Source organism: Rhamphochromis longiceps, linkage group LG4 (assembly GCF_057381845.1).
Source record: "Rhamphochromis longiceps isolate RC_006_pf linkage group LG4, R_longiceps_female_GT1.1, whole genome shotgun sequence".
Taxonomy (NCBI): domain Eukaryota; kingdom Metazoa; phylum Chordata; class Actinopteri; order Cichliformes; family Cichlidae; genus Rhamphochromis; species Rhamphochromis longiceps.
Window position 1 is genome coordinate 28,507,139 of NC_140560.1, and position 22,889 is coordinate 28,530,027.

The 22,889-nt window shown below is 39.1% G+C and overlaps 1 protein-coding gene across 1 annotated transcript in view; it reads right to left on the reverse strand.

The window, feature by feature from the left end:
- The window catches only part of baiap3 (BAI1 associated protein 3), a 54,544-nt gene that overhangs the window by 18,337 nt on the left and 13,318 nt on the right, over positions 1-22,889 (reverse strand). The window contains exons 2-8 of the mRNA XM_085404354.1: positions 6,798-6,885; positions 5,074-5,157; positions 4,774-4,881; positions 4,198-4,257; positions 1,104-1,170; positions 629-842; positions 317-361 (exon numbers count right to left, since the gene is read on the reverse strand). Coding sequence (XP_085260480.1) covers positions 317-361; positions 629-842; positions 1,104-1,170; positions 4,198-4,257; positions 4,774-4,881; positions 5,074-5,157; positions 6,798-6,885 — 666 coding nt within the window. The remainder of the gene's footprint in view (positions 1-316; positions 362-628; positions 843-1,103; positions 1,171-4,197; positions 4,258-4,773; positions 4,882-5,073; positions 5,158-6,797; positions 6,886-22,889) is intronic.

Here is a 22,889-nt window from a genome sequence, read left to right on the forward strand (position 1 = left end):
GATCAAATCAAACACATTAGTTGAGAATAATTCAATTTGTCATGTTTTTCAAAAGTTTGCATAGATCTAATTATTAACTGATAAAGTAATCAGTTATTGTATACTTAATATATTTATTTACCACCTCTTGTTTCTCTGCTTCCATATATGTTTTCTTTTAAATTTCTGCAATGCAATGTAGTAATCTGGCATTAAAGCAAAATCAAATATACTGTAGGTTATGTTTGTAGCTGTAAGAGCTTGGCATTACTATGCACAGTCTCCTCAGATCACACACTGCATTAATAGGAAATAAAGTTGAATTGAATTATCTTACCATATGTCCAGATGTAAGAGGTCATTGTGGACATCGTCTATTTCACTAGAACACAACAACAGCAAAGCAACAATAAAAAACTAAAGACCCGGAAACATCATCGTTTAAGCGCTCAATTTCATCAGCAACACTGACAATAATCGGCTCAATTCTTCAGTGGCTCTTTTCAGAGAAATGACATTGTGGCGCACTGGTCACATAACTAGCAGCTTTGGGCGTTAGTGTGAAACTAATGAAACCGTGATTCCTGCATATCACACATACCAGCGTGTGCAGCTCTCTGATAAAGGTTAGAATTTGTCTTATACTCACAACACGAAGTGCTCGTCCCACACTGGGTTCAGAGTCTCAGGTTTGACCTCAGTCACCTGAATACACCTGGCTGGTAACACTTCCTTGGTGCTGGAGCGTTTCTCCAGCTTGTCCTTCCTCTTCCTGAAGCTGAACTTTCTCTCCTTCTTCTCCTCCGTTTCCCGAGGGCTCTGGCCCACGAGGATGCCCAGCATGCAGTACGGGTCACTGTAGCCTGCAGGGTGACAACCAGAAGACAGTGTTGGATAGTTACTGTTATTGCTGTTTCATTAGCATAGTTCATTGGTCATAGAGTAAACATTATAGCAGATTACTTGGATTATAACATCAGCACTCATCCTTACACTTTAGGCTTATTGGCTTCTTTTTGTACAAAGTGTCAGAGTAGAGAAGTAAAGTGATTAATCACAGTGAGTGGATGAAGCATTTCAATTAAATATTAGAAAAAGAACATGTAATGAATGAAATATCTCACCATTTGCATCCTTGGCCATTAGATTCTTTGCTTTCATAACAGAAACTCTCAAGGAAAAATTAGCTCTCTGTGGAAAAAGAATTTCATGCCTGTTTAGTTTAAAACATCTGAGTATATTTCAAGGATGATGGGCATGAATTTTAAAAAACAATAACTTCCTATTTCCTGATAAACTTCAAGTAAAAAGTCAGTAAAACTCAGGCAACCTCTATTTCAAAACACTTCAAAGTTCTTTACGTGGATATTAAAAAGTGCAAAGTGGCAGTCAAGTAAATAGCCAAAAAGCCCCAAAAAACATGCTGTAGCTTTTACTTGTTACTGTCACGGTTCTGGGTCTTTCTGACCCAGCTTTTTGAGTTCTTGTGTTTTTTATATTATGGTTCATGTTTTGAGTCCTTTGTTGTACTGTTTCTTATTTCCCTAGGTTTCAGTTATGGTTATCATAGGTTTAGTTCTTAGGTTTTGTAATATGGCTTCCCTGCGTTCCATGTTATGTCTACTGTGACTTTTTGTACCATGTTTCAGGTTCCTATGTTCCGTCTCCCCAGTTGCTGTTAAGTTGTCTAGAGTTCAGTCAGTGTGTTTCCTGTTTTACTTTGAAGGTCCGTGTATCATGTCAGTGTTTCTAGTTTTTCTTCCCTTGTCTCATCCAGCATGACTGCTCCCAGCTGTGCTCTCCTTCTGTCTCTCATTCCCTCGTTATCCCTCAGTGTATTTAAGCCCTGTGTTTCTCTTTGTCAGTGTTGTGTTGTAGAGTCCCTCATAGCTGTGTGATGGTCCCTGTGGCTCCTTGTGCTTTAGGTTTTTTAGTTTAGTATTGTTTTTTTGTGTCCCCCTACACCAGCAATAAAGCTGTGTTTTTGAGTTTACCTTTGTCTCTGCGAGTTTGCGTTTGGGTCCTTCTCTTGCCTGCACACAGCCGTATTGTGACAGAAGACTACGACCAGACAATGGACCCAGCAGCTCACAATCCCTCCGCTGAGCTCCAGGAGGACATGATTTACGTGGTGGAGTTTCTATGTCAGGAGTGGTTTGCCCTGCCTTTTAAGGAATACCAGGAGGAGCTAGCTATTCGGTTACAGAGAATGGTTTCTGGACTTCCCTGGCTATTTGGCGCACTACACCCACTCATTCAAGACTTCCTTGTTTCCATCGTACGCGTCCACCCTGAGCAGCTGCTCCTGTGTGAAGAGCTGGAGGATTTTCAGCCAAGAACGCTGGAGGATTCGCGGGCCGACCCGTCTCCTCCCTCTTCCAGGAGAAGGCAGTGTTCACGCCGCCGTCGCTCCACGGCAGCTGAGCAGATGACTTTCGTGAGTGAAAATGACTGTTTGCCACATTCTCCACATTCTGGTACCAGACTTACTGCCATTTCATCCATGGTTAATCACGCTCCTTCTATGAACACTTTGGTTTTTCAACCGACTCCTCTGAACCTCGATAATCCTGCTTCTGTGTCTGAGACTCCCAGTGTTGCTCCGCCAGTACCTCACCGTATTTTTTTCTGTGCCTCAGTTGGAAAATGTGACTAGCAACAGAGTACCATCTGCCTTATTAAAACTGGCTAGCTTGGACTCAGTGCCTCAGAACCATTGAATCAAGTTGAGTTTTGTGTTTCAGAACCATTTCACCTTGACCCAGCTCACCATGCTTTTGTGTCCACCGTTAGAGTGGCTTTACCCCCGGACGGTGCTACTCACCAGCCCATTTACACAGAAACTGTCAGTGAAAATGCTCCTGAGCTCCAGTCCCTGCACCCAGGGCAGCTCGGGCCCAACTTTCCCCTGCACTTGTACCAGTCCCTCAGGTGAGGGAGGCTGAGGTCCAGCTGGTCCCTGCTCTGGTTTCCAGGCTGGCTGAGGCTCTGCCAGTCCCTGCACCTGTACCAGCTCCTCGGGTGGGGACAGCAGCTGCCCAGCTGTCGCCGGTACCTGTCCCGGCTCCCAGGGTGAGGCCAGCCAGGACACAGCCTACCTCTGCACCCGTACCTACTCCTCGGGTGGGTGGGCTCATGTCTGGCAGGTGCCTGCACCCATTCCTGTGTCCGCTGGAGGCTCAGGCAAGCCTATCCAGCCCCTGTCCTTGTGTTCTGGAGGCTCAGAGTTAAGTCAGCAACCACTACCACAGTCACTACAACCTCTCATTTTTTCCATAGTTCAGTCTGTTGCTCAGTTATTATCTCAGTCATTTGTTCCGTCATCAGTTTTGCCTCCAGGTCAGGCTTCAGTTTTGTCACCTATACCCCTTTCATTAGCCCAAACATCTGCACAGCCAACTGCTCAACAGTCTGTTCAGCACTCCGCGGCTCCCACGTCGCTGCATGTTCCAGCTGGAGGGCTCGGGTCTGTCCAGCCTCGTGCCACGTCAGCTGGGGGTTCTGGAGCACCCACCCAGCATCTCTCCGTGTCTGCTGACATCTCTGAGTCCGTTCAGCCACCACCTGCTCCACCACCTGTGGCTTGCAGCGCCGCCATCTGCTCCTTTGCACGCAGCTGGACCTGCCTCGTCTGGTCCTGCCTCGTCTGGTCCTGCCTCGTCTGGTCCTGCTATTGCCACGCCACCACCTCGTCCACGCCTAGCACAGCTGGCTTTTCCACGGTCACCTCCTCGACATCACCGGCCACTTTCCAGGCCTCTGGCTGGGCGTCATGGCCATTGTGGGCGGCCCCCGGACCTGCTCCATCGCCGCCACTGCCGTCCGCACGGCTGGCCCCCTGAACCGTTTGATCATGAACTCCTGTGCCGCCGGCCTCTAACGAACTATGGATTTCTGGACCATCACCCTCCGGGTCGGCCCCTTGAGGGGTTATGAACTGTTCCCTGCATTCCTGTGCCTTTGATGGACACATCAAACACACATTTTGGACACATTTTTGTTTTTGTGCTCTGATTCTGCACCTCCTGCGGGGGCATGGCTGACTTTTTTCAGGATTTTTTTTTTTTTCTACAATGTTTCACTTTAACTTAGGGATATCGTCAAAGGCTCACCCGAAAAAAGAATATTTGATAGAAGTCACATAATACTACAGCTGAATTCTGCCTGTCCTATAACAGAAGACACAAAATTTGCTTGAACACCACAAACAAATCTCACCTTGGATTCTTGAACTTTTTGGAGAATGATTTCATGTTCTTCCTCACCCATATCAAAAACCTTTAAGGAGGAGAGTGTCAGTCAAAAAAGACCTTTTAACCATATCTGACTTAGAGTTTCTTGGTAGCAAGATTAAAACCTACAAAATAGATAACAGAGTTACTGCTTAAATCTAACAAACCATCTCAGAAATATAAAAAAACATAATTCGGTCAAAGTCCCTGGCAGAAGCTAACCTTCTGTTAAAACAAGAAAGCCAGAAAAAGATGCCCACTTCAGAAAAAAACAAAAGGAGACTACGATTCATAGCATGACATCATCTGAATGAATGTAATATAACAGCTGAATATCAGTACACAGTGTGACTGGGCTTTGATGTTTAATCAGTTTTGAGCCAAGAGCATCTGCTCTGATTCTTACAGCCCGCTCACAACAAATAACGCTCTCTCTGAGGCTACCATCAGTGTTACTGACAGAGATTTAATGAAGCTCAAGAAATACAGTCTGCTCTTCTCATGTGTCCACGAGACAGAGAAAAAGACGGATGGACGGACGGACAGACAGACAAATAGATACCTTCAGCAGGTAAGCAAATAGCTCATCGTCACTTTTCACATGTTCGGGTGAGGGCACTCCAACCCTGTTGACCACCGTGTACACAGCTTCCTCATAAAGCAGGTCCAGCTACATGAAAACACACTCCAGTTAATAACAACCTTTCAAAAATAAAAAGCTCGTGTTCTTTTGCCCTTATGCGTTCTGCTCCACTGCACATCAAAAGCAGGAATAAAAAGCCTCAACTGTGTTGTTATTGTGAGTTTTGAGATTTAATCCCTGCTGAAATAAGATGAAAACAGAGAAGCTGAGCTCACGCACCTCTGTCCTGCTGATTCTGTCGGGGATAAAGGCCTGGTCCACATGCTCTTGGGGTGGTGGAACTGTGCAGGCCCCTCTTTGGCACTGCGAGAGGACAAAACCAGTTCAGCCAAAATAAAATTGGCCTTGGATAAAGGCTGTGTTGAGAGGAAGAACTTATAAGATACATGTTTGGCTTTTTTTTTTTTTTTTTGTTTTTTCAACCTAAAAAAATCTTCCAGTGGTAGGAGAAGTACAACGCCCATTTATTTGGGTAATAGCATCAATACAACAATATAAAAATAATAATCTTTTTGAACTAAAAACACAAAAGCAAAAATTACAATCTAAGACGTCTCACTGAAAACTGAGGAAATTTCATGGAAATTATCTTCAAGACACATATCTAATTAAAAAATTCCTACTGTGTCACAGATTTCAAATGATTTGCAGTTTTTCCATGAATGCACAACTCATCCTAAGAGCTGCTCTCTTTTGCGAAAAAGAATAAAAAATGAAATAATTTAACAGGATCTGCAGGTAATTGGTGTCAAAAAATCATAAAAACTGAAGGGTAGTCAAATGCCTTTGTTCTCCAAAAAGAACATTACAGCAAACCTGCCACTGAACACAAGGATAAAAACCGTGCCTAAAAGAATGTGCTCTTGATGATGGGTCAAAGTCATTGGCCAACAAATATTTGTACAATATTTGTTTGTTGTTGACCAATGACAGCTATGAAAAGAACCTTATAAAGGCATAAAAACATTATGGTCTTGTCCCCATACCCTCAGGAGCCAGTCAGGTTGTAGTTATTGATTCAGCAATGTATTCTGCACAACATCAAAAAGTGCTGAAAGACAACATGATCACAACCAGACCGAAAGTTGAAACGGAACTCAAGTTGAACTTCCACTGACGACTGGTTCAAGAATGGAGAAATGGTCAATAGTTATGGACAGGTTTACAAGGGACAACTCGTAAATCAGTGCCAACATCAATGTCCAAACTCTTCTGAGCTCCTGGAAAAATGGTCAAAAACTTCTATAAACAAACTCCTAAACCTTGTGGAAAGGAATGGGCTGAAATCGGATTAGACCCAATGTATTAAGAATGGGATGTCACTCAATTTCATTTGCATGGAAAGCCCTCTGTAAAGCCCTTTGACTTACCTTGTGTTTGAATAGCACTATACAAATGAATCTGACTCAACTTGATCCCTCTGGTGGAATAGAAATTCAGAGTTCAATTGTCTTTCTATCTTGCACACACAAACAAAATAAATAAATAAGCGTAAATTTAGCCACCGACGGGTAGGGGAAAAACAAAACAAACAAACAAAAAAATCATGTTTCCAGAAGACAATATGATAAATGGCATGCTGAGTGAATATACCTTCTGTTTTGATCACAGTCAGCAGTTTGCTTTGGGCTTATTGGCTATTTTGCTGACAGCGATACAGCAATTTGGAAATGAAATCATCAAGCATTTGCTACAAATTTTTAAAAAGCATCACTGTCTAGCTTTGGCAGTAGGAGAAACTGAACACAGCCTCGACAGCAGTTTGTCACAGCCGAGTTTCCAGCCCTTTGAGCGCCCTGCTTGACCTAGTCCGTCTGTCCATAGACGTCAGAGTGGTCATGGTGGTGGGCTGAAAGACAGCGCAGAGATCTACACTCGCTACACATGCTGTACATGTTTCAAGCCTGTAACAGACAGAAATGAGGAGGTTAGGTGGGGGTTACCTCCGCCTGGGCCGCCCGCATCATGTTCTCCTGTTTCTGCAGGATGGCATTCATACGCTCAAAGAACTCCACGCTCTCCTCTGAAATCCTGCCAAGTAGACGGAACACATTGAAAATCGATTATCTCTAAAGATAGAGAGGGAAAATAAAAAAGTGAGTTGAAATGCATGTTGTACTCTGTTATACACCCACACAATCTGATCAACCTAAATTATTTATGGATGGTAATTACAGCAGGATTCAGTGACATTTGTGGGATCACACAGCATCCTGTTTGCAGACACTTTGAAGAAGCATCTGTCAATAAAGAGGATCTTTTTCTTTTAATGTTGAACTACTGGACTCCATCGCCTACCGTTCAGCTTTTTATTACTTATCAAACACCCTCTTGTCTCAAGCTTAAAAAAAGAAAAAGTCAGCATGTCTGCACCCTGCATGAACCATGTTAATCTGCTATGAGCCGGGCTGTGTGCAAAATGCAAATGATGTTTCTGTTTCCTCCAGGTGTGAATGAATCCCCGGACTCCCGCCAGCCCCAGTTGTCATGGTGATTCGGGCACATTCACTGAGCTGGCTGAACACCTTGGGAATCCCCACCACCACCACCACCACCACCACTTACACCCCATCTCTCCCAGTATCGTCCAAATCTCTCTAGGGGGAATCTTCCCCTCAGCCTTTATGGAATTCACAGACACCGGCAGCCACTCTGCCTTTAACTTCTCACCTCCACCACCTAACCCTACCACCACATCTACCTCTTTTCTTATCCTGGCATACTTTAAAAGAACTGTCCACAGAGGCCCTGACACACTCCTTTATTAGCATCCCAGCATCCCACATCCCAGCACTTACTGAATATCACAGTGGTGGGGCAGCAGATGGTAAACCCATGAGGTTTTTAATGGATACTAATTGCTGCCATGCTGGGTGAGTTGGTGAAGTTTCCACTGGGGTGAGGCCCAGTTGAACTGGAAAAGTGAAAGTTTCCTTGGGTAAACTTTTATAATCATATCAGAGTCACTAAAACATTCATTTTAACATAACACTCATGCATGGCTATAACTATACCACATAGTGTTTTTTTATGGGTTTATAATTGTGAACAGGGATAAAGAGAATCAGAATACTTTATTGATCCCGATTCTCTTTATCCCTGTTCACAATTATAAACCCATAAAAAACACTGCATTGCAATGGTATTTGATTTATCTTTGAGTGTCATGCCTTTGGTATACCCCCCCAAAAAAAAGAAAAAAAAGAAAAGTGAGGTGTACAGCTTGACAGTGAGGTCAGTCCTCCCAATATCAGTGTCTAATGTTAGGCCTTCAGTGGTTGTTTTTTTTTTAAATCTACAGCCAAGAAACCATTTTACCAAAGCAGTTTATTGGCATGATGCCATTTCATCTGACTCTGTTTGTAAAATTGATGGAGTTAGAAATCTTTTTTGTAGGTAAGTGACAGCTTATAGATATTTGGAGGGAATAAATCATGTATGAATATTTTCTAAAGAGTATTTTCTTCATTGCAGTTTCAACCCATAAAAAGTCGACAACTCATTTCAGGTGACTGAGCCATTGCAGCCTTACTGGTCATTATGGCAGGATTCACATGGCTGTATTTCAGGCTTCAGTGTTCTCACTTCTTGTCACTTTGAGTTGGTGATGTCATGCATTGCTGAAATGAATTCTCTTTTCTTACGCTACACGTGGCGAAAGTCAAGAGAAATTCAACTTCTGAAGTGCCAGCATGGCTGTTAGTCAATTAAATTTTTTATGCAAATATCCTGAGAGCATGAATTGGCCCGTCTGTTTATTTTTTATAGGAGTAATTGATCATTGCAGTGAATAATCAAGCTGTTGGATATAAACAAAGTTAGTAACAAGCATTAGCTAGCTTGGCTAATGCTAACATTAGTCAAAGCCCTGCTAGCTAGTCTTTTGATGACTGGTTATAGTTGCTATGACAATTGCCCTAGTAAAGATATCCTGACCTCAAAATTCTGGAAAGCCTGAATCCTCTGTGAATCTTGCCTTAGTGATTTGATCCCCAACTAATCTAATCTGAAGTTTCTTTGGGTCAGATACTAAATCCCAAATTTCCCTCAACACATCCCCAAAATAAAAATAAAACTTTTAAAAAACCCCAATATGTTTGGAACTTGTTGAATGTCCATTAGTCAGTAAGACTAGCTAAGCATTATTTAATGTTTACTCAATAAAAAATTCGACACTCAAACTTGCTTCAGGATTTCTTGCCTATTCCCATCAAAAATCCCAAAACAAATGGTATCTTCTTTTGTCTAAGTGACATTTCAACAACAACAACAACAAAAAATCCAGCAATTAACTGATAACCAGGACAGCTGCTGAATTTGCTCTACATTAAAACAGTTCTGAATAAAACCCATAGCTATACTTTTCAACCACCCTCCTGCATTATACAGAAAATAAAACCACAGCTGTTTTTCGTAAGTAAACCTCCTCAGACAGCATTTGAAAGAAACCCCCAAACCGAGTCTGTCAAAGACAAAGCCTGTTCCACTAACAAGGGATTGGGAGCTTTGTTTCACGGAGCTTCAGTTTTCATTTGCACAAATAGTACAAATAAGCTTCATTCCACACTAAGACTTGTGTTTAGAGACACTCGGTTCTCTCCACATCCGGGTTGAATTGAGAGTATTTTTGTATCCAGAAATCTGTCCCATCTTTTGTCAGTCAGCTTGAGGATTTGTCCAAACAGTCTGGGATACTTTTTTTTCTTTCTGGGGGCTTGGGACAACATGTTCATGGGAAGCAGTACAGCACAAATGATGCAAATCAAGTCCATTTTAACATGATACATCAAAAAGATATATTAAAGATGTATTAAGTTAAATCGTTCTCTCCATCTCTCATCCACACACACACACACACACACACACACACACACACACACACGCTACCAGAATAACAAACTGATTTGATGTTGCTAGGAAACAGGTCCCTTTTTTTAAAACCTCATTTTATTGTAATTTATTTTCCGAATTCATTCAAATGCTTCAGTTATGATTTCCTGTCTGGAGAGTAAATCAGAAGGAAAACAAATAAAAACAAGAATGTCTTCTGTCTAAAAGAATATCTCAGAATAAACCTGAACTGACTGAGAGTGCGAAGATGACAGAAGCCCTTCACTTCAAACCCCAATACATGATGGCAGTGCATACATAGTAATTAATATTGCCGACATCGCTGTCATCTGCGTCATCTTCTAGTAAAGTTAAATGTTGTTTTATTTATTTATTTATTTTTAATCTAATTCCTTATGGATGTCAATCCATAATATAAGCCTGTGGCTCCAATCATAAACTGAGATCTCTATGACAAGGAACCCCTCAAAACAACACAGAAGACTGTTTGTTATACTCTAATTACACATTTGATTAAGCAGCAAAACATTACAGGTGGAAGGCTTCAGCGCGGAGATAAAATCACAAAAGCTCTGATTGAATCTTTCCATTCAATACCGTGGAAGAATCTGCAGTCGCTCATGCAGCCAGTGGTACTGACAGACATAAAAGTAGCCTGGTGTGAAATTATTTCCAACTCAAGACTTCTTGGTTGCTTCCCAGTTGCGTTTCACAGTTTTTACTTTCTCATTCCGTGGGTCAGTGGCTGACTGTGGATCTGACATATTTTAAAACAGACCACTGTCAGGTTTAAAGTAAAGGTTTGGCATGCCTTCTGAAAACAAAAGCAGTGTCAACAAGAAATCTGACACAAAGACACAATTAAAGGATTGCTGAGGTAAAAGACAATTCTCCTGGATACTTTGAGTAAATGGCTATTCCTTCCTTCAACTTTTTCCCCACTTATCACATACTGTTTTCACAATTTTAAGTAAGATGTGCCCCCTCAGAGCTCTTTGAGCATGCACAATCTTATTCTTCTTTTGACGGCTCGCTTTAGGGGTCATTACAGCGGATCATTTGCCTTCATCTAACTATGTCTTAGTATCCTCTTCTGTCACACTAACTCTCTGCTTGTCTTGCTTCATTACATCCACAAATCTTCTAGGGTGGTCTTTCTCTTTTCTCCTGTCTGGCAGCTCTATATTTAACATCATTTGCCCAGTATATCCACTATGCTTCCACTGTATGTCCAAACCATCTCAGAATTTTATCGTCACTTTTGTCTCTGAATGTCTCAACTTCAGCTTTCCCTCTGATATACTTGTTCATAATTCTATCCATTCTCGTCACCCAAATGATAATCTTAGCATCTGCATCTCTGCCACGTCCTGCTCTGCGTCATGTCTTCTTGTTAGTGCTAGTGTCCCCAGGCCATGCATCACAGCATGTCTCATTACCATGAAGAATAGCGCATCACTATAACATTTCAAATGTTGTAAAAATGTGTGGGACCACTTTGTTTTTTTACACGTTTATTTTTGTGTTTGATTTGTCTTCTCTGTTGTTATTTGGTTATTTTTAAGGGAAAAAAAATGCAATTTAATGCATTTAGGCATGGAGACATGGTTAAGGCTACCGACTGAAGATCAAACCCAAAACTAGAAAAATTTGCATTTCCTGCGAAAATGCAGTGTGGATGCCTTAACGGCTGAAGATATCTGCTGAAAAAAGCTGAAAAAGTTGAAACAAAAAAAAAAAAAAAAAAATGCCCTGAGCAGGATTCGAACCTGGCCCACCTGGTCAAAGGACAGCTATTTAGCTCACTGAGCCAAACACTTTCTCACAAAGAAAAGGTGGAGAGATTGACAATTGTGCTAGCAGAATTTGGGCAAAAAAAAGGGGGTGAAAATTCTGCTGAAAAGAGTTCAATCAGCAGAATTTCTGCTGAAAAGAGGTGAATGAGCAGAATTCTGCTGAAAAGAGTTTTTTTCTGAAAACAGCAGAAAAAACTGAAAATTTTGCTGAAAAGAGTTGAATGAGCAGAATTCTGCTGAAAAGAGGTTTTTGCTGAAAAAGAGCTGAAAAAGTTTGGATTTGTGCTGAAAAGGGGTTAAAAAAACTGAAAATTTTGCTGAAAAGGGGTGGAAAAAAATGAAATTTGTGTTGAAAAGAGTTTAAAAAAAGTTTAACTGTTAAGTGAAAGAAATGTTGCCATAAGCTGGATTTGAACCCAGGCCTCCCAGTCTGAGAACGGATGCTTATCTCACTGAGGTAAAACACAGCTCAGCCCATCATGCAAAATCAGTGACCACATTGATAATGTGTTCCATTCATTTCAATGGTCAAAAGTCATAACACACATCAGCAGAAATAGCAGAATTTTTTAAAGTTTAAACATAGCATTTCTGCTAAAACTTAGTATTTATACTAAATAATATTTTTTTCCTGCCAAATCATAGCATTTGTGCTGGAACACAGAAAGTTCCACCAAATCATACAATTTGTACTAAAACATTATTTATGATTTAGCAGAAACATTGGGACTTGGTAGAAATACTATGATTTACATGAAATACTTTGACTTAGCAGAAGTACTACAATCTAGGAAAAAAGTACTAAAGCATAGCAGAAATTCTATCATTGAGCAGAATTACTAGGATTTAGAAGAAATACTAAGATTTGGCACAAACACTGATGTGGCTCAAGAACCTTTATTGTGCAGTTATACTATGATTTGGAAGAAATACTATACTTTGGCACAAATACTATGATTTGGAAGAAATACTATGTTTTAGCACAAATACTATGATTTGGCTCAAATACTATAACTATCCTCAGTCAGAAGGAGAGGCTGACATCCAGGGATTAGATTACCACAGGTGGAGTTTATTGCGGTCAGATGGATGGTACAGGGAGGTATGGCATACAGTAGGAGGATGTGGAGAGGTGATATGGTGTGGTTTCTATGATTAAGAACAGGGTATGCATTACAACATGCATACAGATTAAAGATTAAGAAAACTGGTAACAAATTCCTCCACTACAAATCAGTCTGATGCCACTTTTTACAGGGTTCCCGTTTACTAAGGCACTACCCAAAAGGCGCCACAAGAGGGCACTCCAACACAAGAGATGACCTATTTACACTGATGCACTTAGTAAACAGCCCCTACTTAGCCACTACATAATACAGTGATATTACAGTATACAAATTCACACGAATACTATGATTTGGCAGAAATACTATGACTGAGTAGTAATACTATAACATAACAGATTTCCTAAAAAAAACTATTAAATTGCAGTAATTCTATGACTTGGCAGAGATACTACGTTTTAGCACAAATACTATAACAACGCAGAAATACTATGACTTAGTAGTAATACTATAACATAACAGTTCAATGTTCTTGCACAAATACTACAATATGGCAGAAATACTATGTTTTGGCACAAATACTGTGATTTGGTATAAATACTATGATTTGGCACACATACTATATTCCGCAGATACACTATAACATAACAGATATTCTACAACTTAGTACTAATACTATAACATAACAGAATTATTATTTGGGCACAAATACCACGATTTGGCAAAAATACTATGATTGGGTACAAATACTATGATTTGGCAATAATACTGCATTTTAACACAACTACTGAGATTTAATTGAAATACTATGATTTAGAAGAAATACTATTACTCCATACAAATACGATACTTTGGGACAAATACTATGTTTTGGTTCTAATACTATGATGTGCAACAAATACTATGATTTGGCACAAGTACTATGATTTAGTACATATACTATGATTTGGCAGAAATACTATGACTTAGTAGTAATACTATAACATAACAGTTCAATGTTCTTGCACAAATACTACAATATGGCAGAAATACTATGTTTTGGCACAAATACTGTGATTTGGTATAAATACTATGATTTGGCACACATACTATATTCCGCAGATACACTATAACATAACAGATATTCTACAACTTAGTACTAATACTATAACATAACAGAATTATTATTTGGGCACAAATACCACGATTTGGCAAAAATACTATGATTGGGTACAAATACTATGATTTGGCAATAATACTGCATTTTAACACAACTACTGAGATTTAATTGAAATACTATGATTTAGAAGAAATACTATTACTCCATACAAATACGATACTTTGGGACAAATACTATGTTTTGGTTCTAATACTATGATGTGCAACAAATACTATGATTTGGCACAAGTACTATGATTTAGTACAAATACTATGATTTGGCAGAAATACTATGACTTAGTAGTAATACTATAACATAACAGATTTCCTAAAAAAAAACTATGAAATTGCATTAATTCTATGACTTGGCAGAGATACTACGTTTTAGCACAAATACTATAACAACGCAGAAATACTATGACTTAGTAGTAATACTATAACATAACAGTTCAATGTTCTTGCACAAATACCACAATATGGCAGAAATACTATGTTTTAGCAAAAATACTGTGATTTGGTGTAAATACTACGATTTGGCACACATACTATATTCCGCAGATACACTATAACATAACAGATATTCTACGACTTAGTAGTAATACTATAACATAACAGAATTATTAATTGGGCACAAATACCACAATTTGGCAAAAATACTATGATTGGGTACAAATACTATGATTTGGCAATAATACTGCATTTTAACACAACTACTGAGATTTGATTGAAATACTATGATTTAGAAGAAATACTATTACTCCATACAAATACGATGCTTTGGGACAAATACTATGTTTTGGTTCCAATACTATGATTTTCAACAAATACTATGATTTGGCACAAGTACTATGATTTAGTACAAATACTATGATTTGGCAGAAATACTATGCCTTAGTAGTAATACTATGACATAAAAGATATACTATGGTTTTGCAGACATACTATGATTTTGCACAAATACCATGATTTGGCACAAATGCTATGATTTAGCAGAAATACTATGATTGGGTACAAATACTATGATTTGGCAATAATACTGCGTTTTAACAACAACTACTGAGATTTGATTGAAATACTATGATTTAGAAGAAATACTATGACTCCATACAAATACGATGCTTTGGCACAAATACTATGATTTGGCACAAGTACTATGATTTAGTACAAATACTATGATTTGGCAGGAATACTCTGATTTGGCAGAAATACTCTGATTTAGCAGAAGTACTATCTTTTGGTAGAAATTCCTGCTAAAAGATACTATTTCTGCGTTTTAGCAGAAATAATGTAATTTGGCATAAATACTATGATTTGGCATAAATACTATGCCTTAGTAGTAATACTATAACATAACAGAATTATTAATTGGGCACAAATACCACGATTTGGCAAAAATGCCATGATTCAGCACAAATATGATGACATGGCAAAAATACTATGATTGGGTACAAATACTATGATTTGGCAATAATACTGCATTTTAACACAACTACTGAGATTTGATTGAAATACTATGATTTTGAAGAAATACTATTACTCCATACAAATACGATGCTTTGGGACAAATACTATGTTTTGGTTCCAATACTATGATGTGCAACAAATACTATGATTTGGCACAAGTACTATGATTTAGTACAAATACTATGATTTGGCAGAAATACTATGCCTTAGTAGTAATACTATAACATAAGGGATATACTATGGTTTTGCAGACATACTATGTTTTTGCACAAATACCATGATTTGGCACAAATGCTATGATTTAGCAGAAATACTATGAATGGGTACAAATACTATGATTTTGCAATAATACTGCGTTTTAACAACAACTACTGAGATTTGATTGAAATACTATGATTTAGAAGAAATACTATGACTCCATACAAATACGATGCTTTGGCACAAATACTATGATTTGGCACAAGTACTATCATTTAGTACAAATAATGTGATTGGGCAGAAGTACTATGTTTCAGTACAAATACTATGATTTGGCAGGAATACTCTGATTTAGCAGAAATACTATGTTTTAACATAAATACTATCTTTTGGCAGAAATTCCTGCTAAAAAGGACTATTTCTGCTTTTTAGCAGAAATACTGTAATTTGGCATAAATACTATAATTTGGTATAAATACTGTGATTTGGCACATATAATATATTCAGCACATATACTATAACATAACAGAAATATTATGATTTGGCCCCAAAACCATGATTTTGCACAAATACCATGATTTTTGCAAAAATACTATGATTTAGCAGAAATACTATGATTTGGCAAAAGTACTTAGATGTAGTAGAAGTACTTTGCTTTAGCAGAAATACTATGATTGAGGAGTAATACTTAAACATAGGAGAAATATTGATACACAGACACACATACACAGAGAGTAAAGGGAACAGGAGCTGTGGAGAGTCTGGGCTTGGTATATGTAGGTCAGTTAAATTAGCTGCACCTGCTGTAGTCAGCCCTTACACACACAGACACAGAGAGAGGTGTGAGTTTTCTTCAGTGTATTTCTGACATTCAGGATTCCCCTCGAACAAATGGCCATAATTTCCTAACCGTAGAGGCTAGAACGGTCATTCAGACATCGTTTTGTTCAGAAGAGATGGGGGAATCTTCAGGTCTTCATAATTCAGAGATAAAATATAAATTATTAAAGATATATGACTTGTAATACACTATAACTGAGTAGAGGCGAAGCAAAAACTGCCTTGACTTGCTCTCAAACAACCTTTGGTAACTCTAAATCTATATGGAGCATCAAAATCATTCTTTCACCGTAAGAAACAGCAGGCTTTGGTGAACAGTCATGGAAATTTTCAGGGCTCTGTGGAAATCCATCAAAAAGATATGATGAGAGAAAAAAGTGACTCATTTCCAGAATTTGAAATCTGATGAAATCTGAGCGAGGGACAAATTTCCTACCCTCAAACAAGTCTAACTCATCTCAGAACGGTAATAGGTGAGAAAATAATTCTTGAATTGTGAGCATCAGGAGTGTCTGAAGATATACGGGGACAAGCCTCATGTCTTAACTTCGCTTCGTTAAGGAGATATGACAATTTGAAAATGCCTCTCATTACAGAAATCCAGCGGTGATTTTGAACAAACTCTCCATTGAGTTTATATGGAGAGTTTTCACACTTTGTGTTACTCTGAGGAGATTTGCAAAATATCTATGAGTCCCACAACAATGATAGGGACATTTTCTGAAAGCCAGCAAAAATACCTACGTTTTGATGTATAATTTGTGGGGCTTGAGTGGAAATTGAGCGAGTAGCAAGAAGTTGTTTGGACATGAAGAGAAAATTCAAACAGTTTCACTGTCCCCTCTGAGTTAATTGCATAGCAACCATAGCAATGCATGTATTTTCTGAAAAATCACAATTTTGCAACTGAAGACTTAAAGAGAGATAAGATGAAAACGGTAGAAGATCTGAAAAAGCTGAATCACACAGGAATAGCCCAATCATTTGAGAACGTTTTAAAGTTTGAATGGAGTTTCTAGGTGAAAGTATGAGGCAGTAGTTAAGTTTCAAAGACAAGAAAGTTTTAGCAGAATTGTGGAAGTTTCCCATTCATTTCAATGGGACAAATTAAAGGAAAAAAGTGTAATATTTTAAAAAGTATAATAGTAATAAACACCAAAAGTCATAGCCGGCATAAGCAGAAAGAGCAGAACAGTTTAGAGTTTGAACGGTGAAAATAGCACAAAAATTGTGGAAGTAGATCCACGGCGAAAAGTGTACGGAAACACCCGGAATAATAAAGAACTAGAAAAAAATTGCATTTCCTGCGAAAATGCTGTGTGGATGCCTTTATGCTGAGGATGTCTGCTGAAAAAAGCTGAAAAAGTTGAAAAAAAAAACAAAAAAAATATTGCCCTGAGCGGGATTCGAACCTGGCCCTTCTAGTACTCAAGGGAGGTTCTCATCTCACTGCGCCACAGAAATTCTCGCAAAGAAGAGGTGGAGAGACTGACAATTGTGCTGAAATGAGCAGAAGAGGCTTAGAATTGTGCTGATAAGAGGTGGAAAGGCTGAAAATGTTTCAGAAGAGGTGAATAAGCAGAATTTGGGCAGAAAAGAGGTGAAAACTCTGAATATTTTGCTGAAAAGGGTTCAATCAGCAAAATTTCTTCTGAAAAGAGTTCAATCAGCAGAATTTTGCTGAAAAATGTTTTTTTCTGAAAACAGCAGAAAAAACTGAAAATTTTGCTGAAAAGAGTTGAATGAGCAGAATTCTGCTGAAAAGAGGTTTTTGCTGAAAACAGCTGAAAAAGCTGGTATTTGTGCTGAAAACAGCAGAAAAAACTCCAAATTTTGCTGAAAAGAGTTCAATCAGAAGAATTCTGCTGAAAAGAGGATAAGTGGTGAAAAAACTCAAAATTGTGCTGAAAAGGGGTGAAAAAGCTTAAATTTGTGTTGAAAAGAGTTAAAAAAGTTTAAGTATTGACTGAAAGAAATGTTGCCATAAGCGGGATTTGAACCCGGGCCACCCAGTCTGAGAACGGACGCTCATCTCACTGAGCTAAAACACAGGTCAAGCCGGCAAGGAAAATCAGTGAGGCCACTGATGATATGGCAGAAATGGGCAAAAAATATTGCAAAAAAAATTCAATATCTCAAAAAGTATAGAAGTTATGAGCACCAAAAGTCATAGCCGGCATTAGCAGAAAGAGCAGAATTTTTTAAAGTTTGAATGGCGAAAATCGGATGAAAACTGTGGGAGTAGTTCCACGGCGAAAAGTGTACGGAAACACCCGGAATAATAAAGAATAAAGAGAAACAGGAACTCAATAGTGTGGATGCCCATTGAGGGCATCCACACAATAAAGAGAAACAGGAACTCAATAGTGTGGATGCCTATTAAGGCATCCACACAATAAAGTATAAAGAACTAGAAAAATTAGCATTTCCTGCGAAAATGCTGTGTGGATGCCTTTACGCTGAGGATGTCTGCTGAAAAAAGCTGAAAACGTTGAAAAAAAAAAACAAAAAAAATATTGCCTGGAGCGGGATTTGAACCTGGCCCTTCTGGTACTCAAGGGAGGTTCTCATCTCACTGCACCACAGTCATTCTCACAAAGAAGAGGTGGAGAGACTGACAATTGTGCTGAAATGAGCAGAAGAGGCTGAGAATTGTGCTGATAAGAGGTGGAAAGGCTGAAAATGTTTCAGAAGAGGTGAATAAGCAGAATTTGGGCAGAAAAGAGGTGAAAACTGAATATTTTGCTGAAAAGAGTTCAATCAGCAAAATTTCTTCTGAAAAGAGTTCAATCAGCAGAATTTTGCTGAAAAATGTTTTTTTTCTGAAAAGAGCAGAAAAAACTGAAAATTTTGCTGAAAAGAGTTGAATGAGCAGAATTCTGCTGAAAAGAGTTCAATGAGCAGAATTCTGCTGAAAAGAGGTTTTTGCTGAAAACAGCTGAAAAAGCTAGTATTTGTGCTGAAAACAGCAGAAAAAACTCAAAATTTTGCTGAAAAGAGTTCAATCAGAAGAATTCTGCTGAAAAGAGGATAAGTGGTTAAAAAACTCAAAATTGTGCTGAAAAGGGGTGAAAAAGCTTAAATTTGTGTTGAAAAGAGTTAAAAAAGTTTAAGTATTGACTGAAAGAAATGTTGCCATAAGCGGGATTTGAACCCGGGCCACCCAGTCTGAGAACGGACGCTCATCTCACTGAGCTAAAACACAGGTCAAGCCGGCAAGGACAACCAGTGAGACCAAGGATAATATGCAAAAAAGGGCAAAAAATATTGAAAAGAAAAATCAATATCTCAAAAAGTATAGAAGTTATGAGCACCAAAAGATATAGCCGTCATTAGCAGAAATAGCAGAATTTTTTAAGACTTGAACGGTGCAAATAGCACAAAAGCTGTGGGAGTAGTTGCGACTCAAAAAACGTACGGAAGCGACAGGAATAATAAAGAACTAGAAAAAATTGCATTTCCTGCGAAAATGCTGTGTGGATGCCTTACGCTGAAGATTTCTGCTGAAAAAAGCAGAAAAAGTTGAAAAAACAAAAAACATTGCCCTGAGCGAGATTCGAACCTGGCCTTTCTGATCTATAGGCGGCGTCTCACCTTACTGGACCAAACTGATTCTTACAAAGAAGAGGTGGAGAGACTGACAATTCTGGTGAAATTAGCAGAAGCTGCTTAGTATTGTGCTAATAAGAGGTGAAAAGGCTAAACATTTAGCAGAAAAGAGGTGAATCAGAAGAAGTTCTGCTGAAAAGAGGTAAAGAAGCAAAAAGATGAGTTGAAAAGAGGTGTAGAAGTGCTTGCTGAAGATGGCTGTATGTGTAATGACACACTGGAGAGTGTCAAGAAAGCAGAGCGCATGCAAGCAGGGAACATGTGTAGCAACTGTCACAGGTAGGATTCGAAACTCTGCCCCCGGGTCTCACGGCAGCTGCCCTACCCTCTGAGCCAAATGAGTTCTGGTCTCAAGCAAATATATGATGAGAGAGAAAATGTGCACTGTGGAGCAGAAGCTCAAATTAGCAGAAAAGAGGTGAAGAGGAAGAACTTTGTTGTGAAATGAGGTAAAGAAACTGAAATTTGTGCTTAAAACAAGTGAAAAAGCTGAACTCTGAAATCCTGCTAAAACAGTAGTAGAGGCTGATATTTTTCAGCTACTCACTGAGCCAAACTGGTTCTCACGTAACTGAAAAAAGGTGGAAAAGCTTAAAATTCTAATGAAAACAGCAGAAGAGGCTAAGTGCACTGTGGAGCAGGAGCTCTAATTAGCAGAAAAGAGGTGAAGAGGAATAATTTCTGCTGAAAAGAGGTAAAGAAGCAAAAAGCCGAGTTGAAAAGAAGTGTAGAAGCAGAAGTGCTTGCTGAAGATGGCTGTATGTGTAATGACACACTGGAGAGTGTCAAGAAAGCAGAGCGCATGCAAGCAGTGAACATGTGTAGCAGCTGTCACAGGTAGGATTCGAACCTCTGCCACCGGGTCTCACGACAGATGCCCTACCCTCTGAGCCAAATGAGCTCTGGTCACAAGCAAAGATATGATGAGAGGGAAAATGTGCACTGTGGAGCAGCAGCTCAAATTAGCAGAAAAGAGGTGAAGAGGAAGAACTTTGTTGTGAAATGAGGTAAAGAAACTGAAATTTGTGCTTAAAACAAGTGAAAAAGCTGAACTCTGAAATCCTGCTAAAACAGCAGAAGAGGCTGATATTTTTCAGCTACTCATTGAGCCAAACTGGTTCTCACGTAACTGAAAAAAGGTGGAAAAGCTTAAAATTCTAATGAAAACAGCAGAAGAGGCTGAGTGCACTGTGGAACAGAAGCTCAAATTAGCAGAAAAGAGGTGAAAACAGCAGAAGAGGGTGAGATTTGTGCTGATAAGAGGTGAAACTGCGGAACCAATCAGAGGTACTGCTTCTGTCTGCTTCATCAGGCTGTGTACTTGTATGTATTTCTGCCATAGACTGTTAACCAGAATCTGAGGTCCATATTAGAAAAGCTGCTAAAATCATTAAACTTTGCAGAATTGTAATAAATTATCAATATGAATTACCGGTCTGTGATAGTGTATAAATTTGTAGTTAAAAAAAAAACATGTGGGCCAAGGTGGAATCGAACCCACGACCTCTGGTCTGAAGAGCGGTGTCATTACCAATCGCGCCACCTCTAAGGGGGCGGGCGCTTTGAAAAAAAGGGTGATGAGGAGTCAGAATTAGATCGCGGTGAGACGCGAAAAACGCCGTTTTTTGGAGTTACAAAACGTCGTGTAACTCAAAAACTAGGTGGGATAGAAGCATAATTCTTGCACTGGGTGAATCAGCGGACTTTGGTGTACTTTGACTGCGATTTACATAGCTCTTTGTATCTCCGTCGCGGAGATATGACGAGAGAAGAAACGGCTTCATTTTCGGAATTTGAAAAATGAGAGGAGGACAGATTTCCACCCCTCAAACAAGTCTAACTCATCTCAGAACGGTAATAGGTGAGAAAATAATTCTTGAATTGTGAGTGTCAGGAGTGTCTGAAGATATACAGGGACAAGCCTCATGTCTTAACTTTGCTTCGTTAAGGAGATATGACGATTTGAAAATGCCTTCAGTTTCAGTATTTCAGCTCTGAGTTTCACAACCTCCCCATAGACTTTGAATGGGGAGTTTTTAGACCATGTGTCACTTCGAGGCAAATTGTGAAAAAAACGTAACTCTCACAATAATTATAGTGACACTGTCTTAAAGCCAGCAAAAATACCTACGTTTTGATGTATAATTTGTGGAAGTTGAGTGGAAATTGAGCGAGTAGCAAGGAGTTGTTCAGACATGAAGAGAAAATTCAGAACGGACGAGTGTGCAGTGGGAGTTAATTGCATAGCAACCATAGCAACACATGTATTTTCTGAAAAATCACAAAGTTGTAACTGAAAACTTAAAGAGTCATTACATGAAAACGGTAACAGATATGAAAAAGCTGAATCACACAGGAATAGCCCAATCATCTGAGAACGTTTTAAAGTTTGAATGGAGTTTCTAGGTGAAAGTATGAGGAAGTAGTTAAGTTTCAAAGACAAGCAAGTTTTAGCAGAATTGTAGAAGTTTCCCATTCATTTCAATGGGACAAATTAAAGGAAAAAAGTGTAATATTTTAAAAAGTATAATAGTAATAAGTACCAAAAGATATAGCAGTCGAAAGCAGAAATAGCAGAACAGTTTAGAGTTTGAATGGTAAAAATCGGCTGAAAACTGAGGGAGTAGTTAAGCGGCAAAGAAACGGAGCAACTAGAATAATAAAGGATAAAGAATAAAGAGAAACAGGATCTCAATAGTGTGGATGCCTACGGCATCCACCCAATAAAGAGAAACAGGATCTCAATAGTGTGGATGCCTTGAGGGCATCCACACAATAAAGAATAAAGAGAAACAGGAACTCAATAGTGTGGATGCCCATTGAGGGCATCCACACAATTTGCATTTCCTGCGAAAATGCTGTGTGGATGCCTTAACGCTGAAGATGTCTGCTGAAAAAAGCTGAAAAAGTTGAGAAAAAAAACAAAAAAAACATTACCCTGAGCAGGATTTGAACCTGGCCCTTCTGGTCTAAAGGCAGCGATTCACCTCACTGCACCAAACTCACTCACACAAAGAAGAGGTGGAGAGAGTGACAATTGTGGTGAAATTAGCAGAAGCTGCTTAGAATTGTGCTG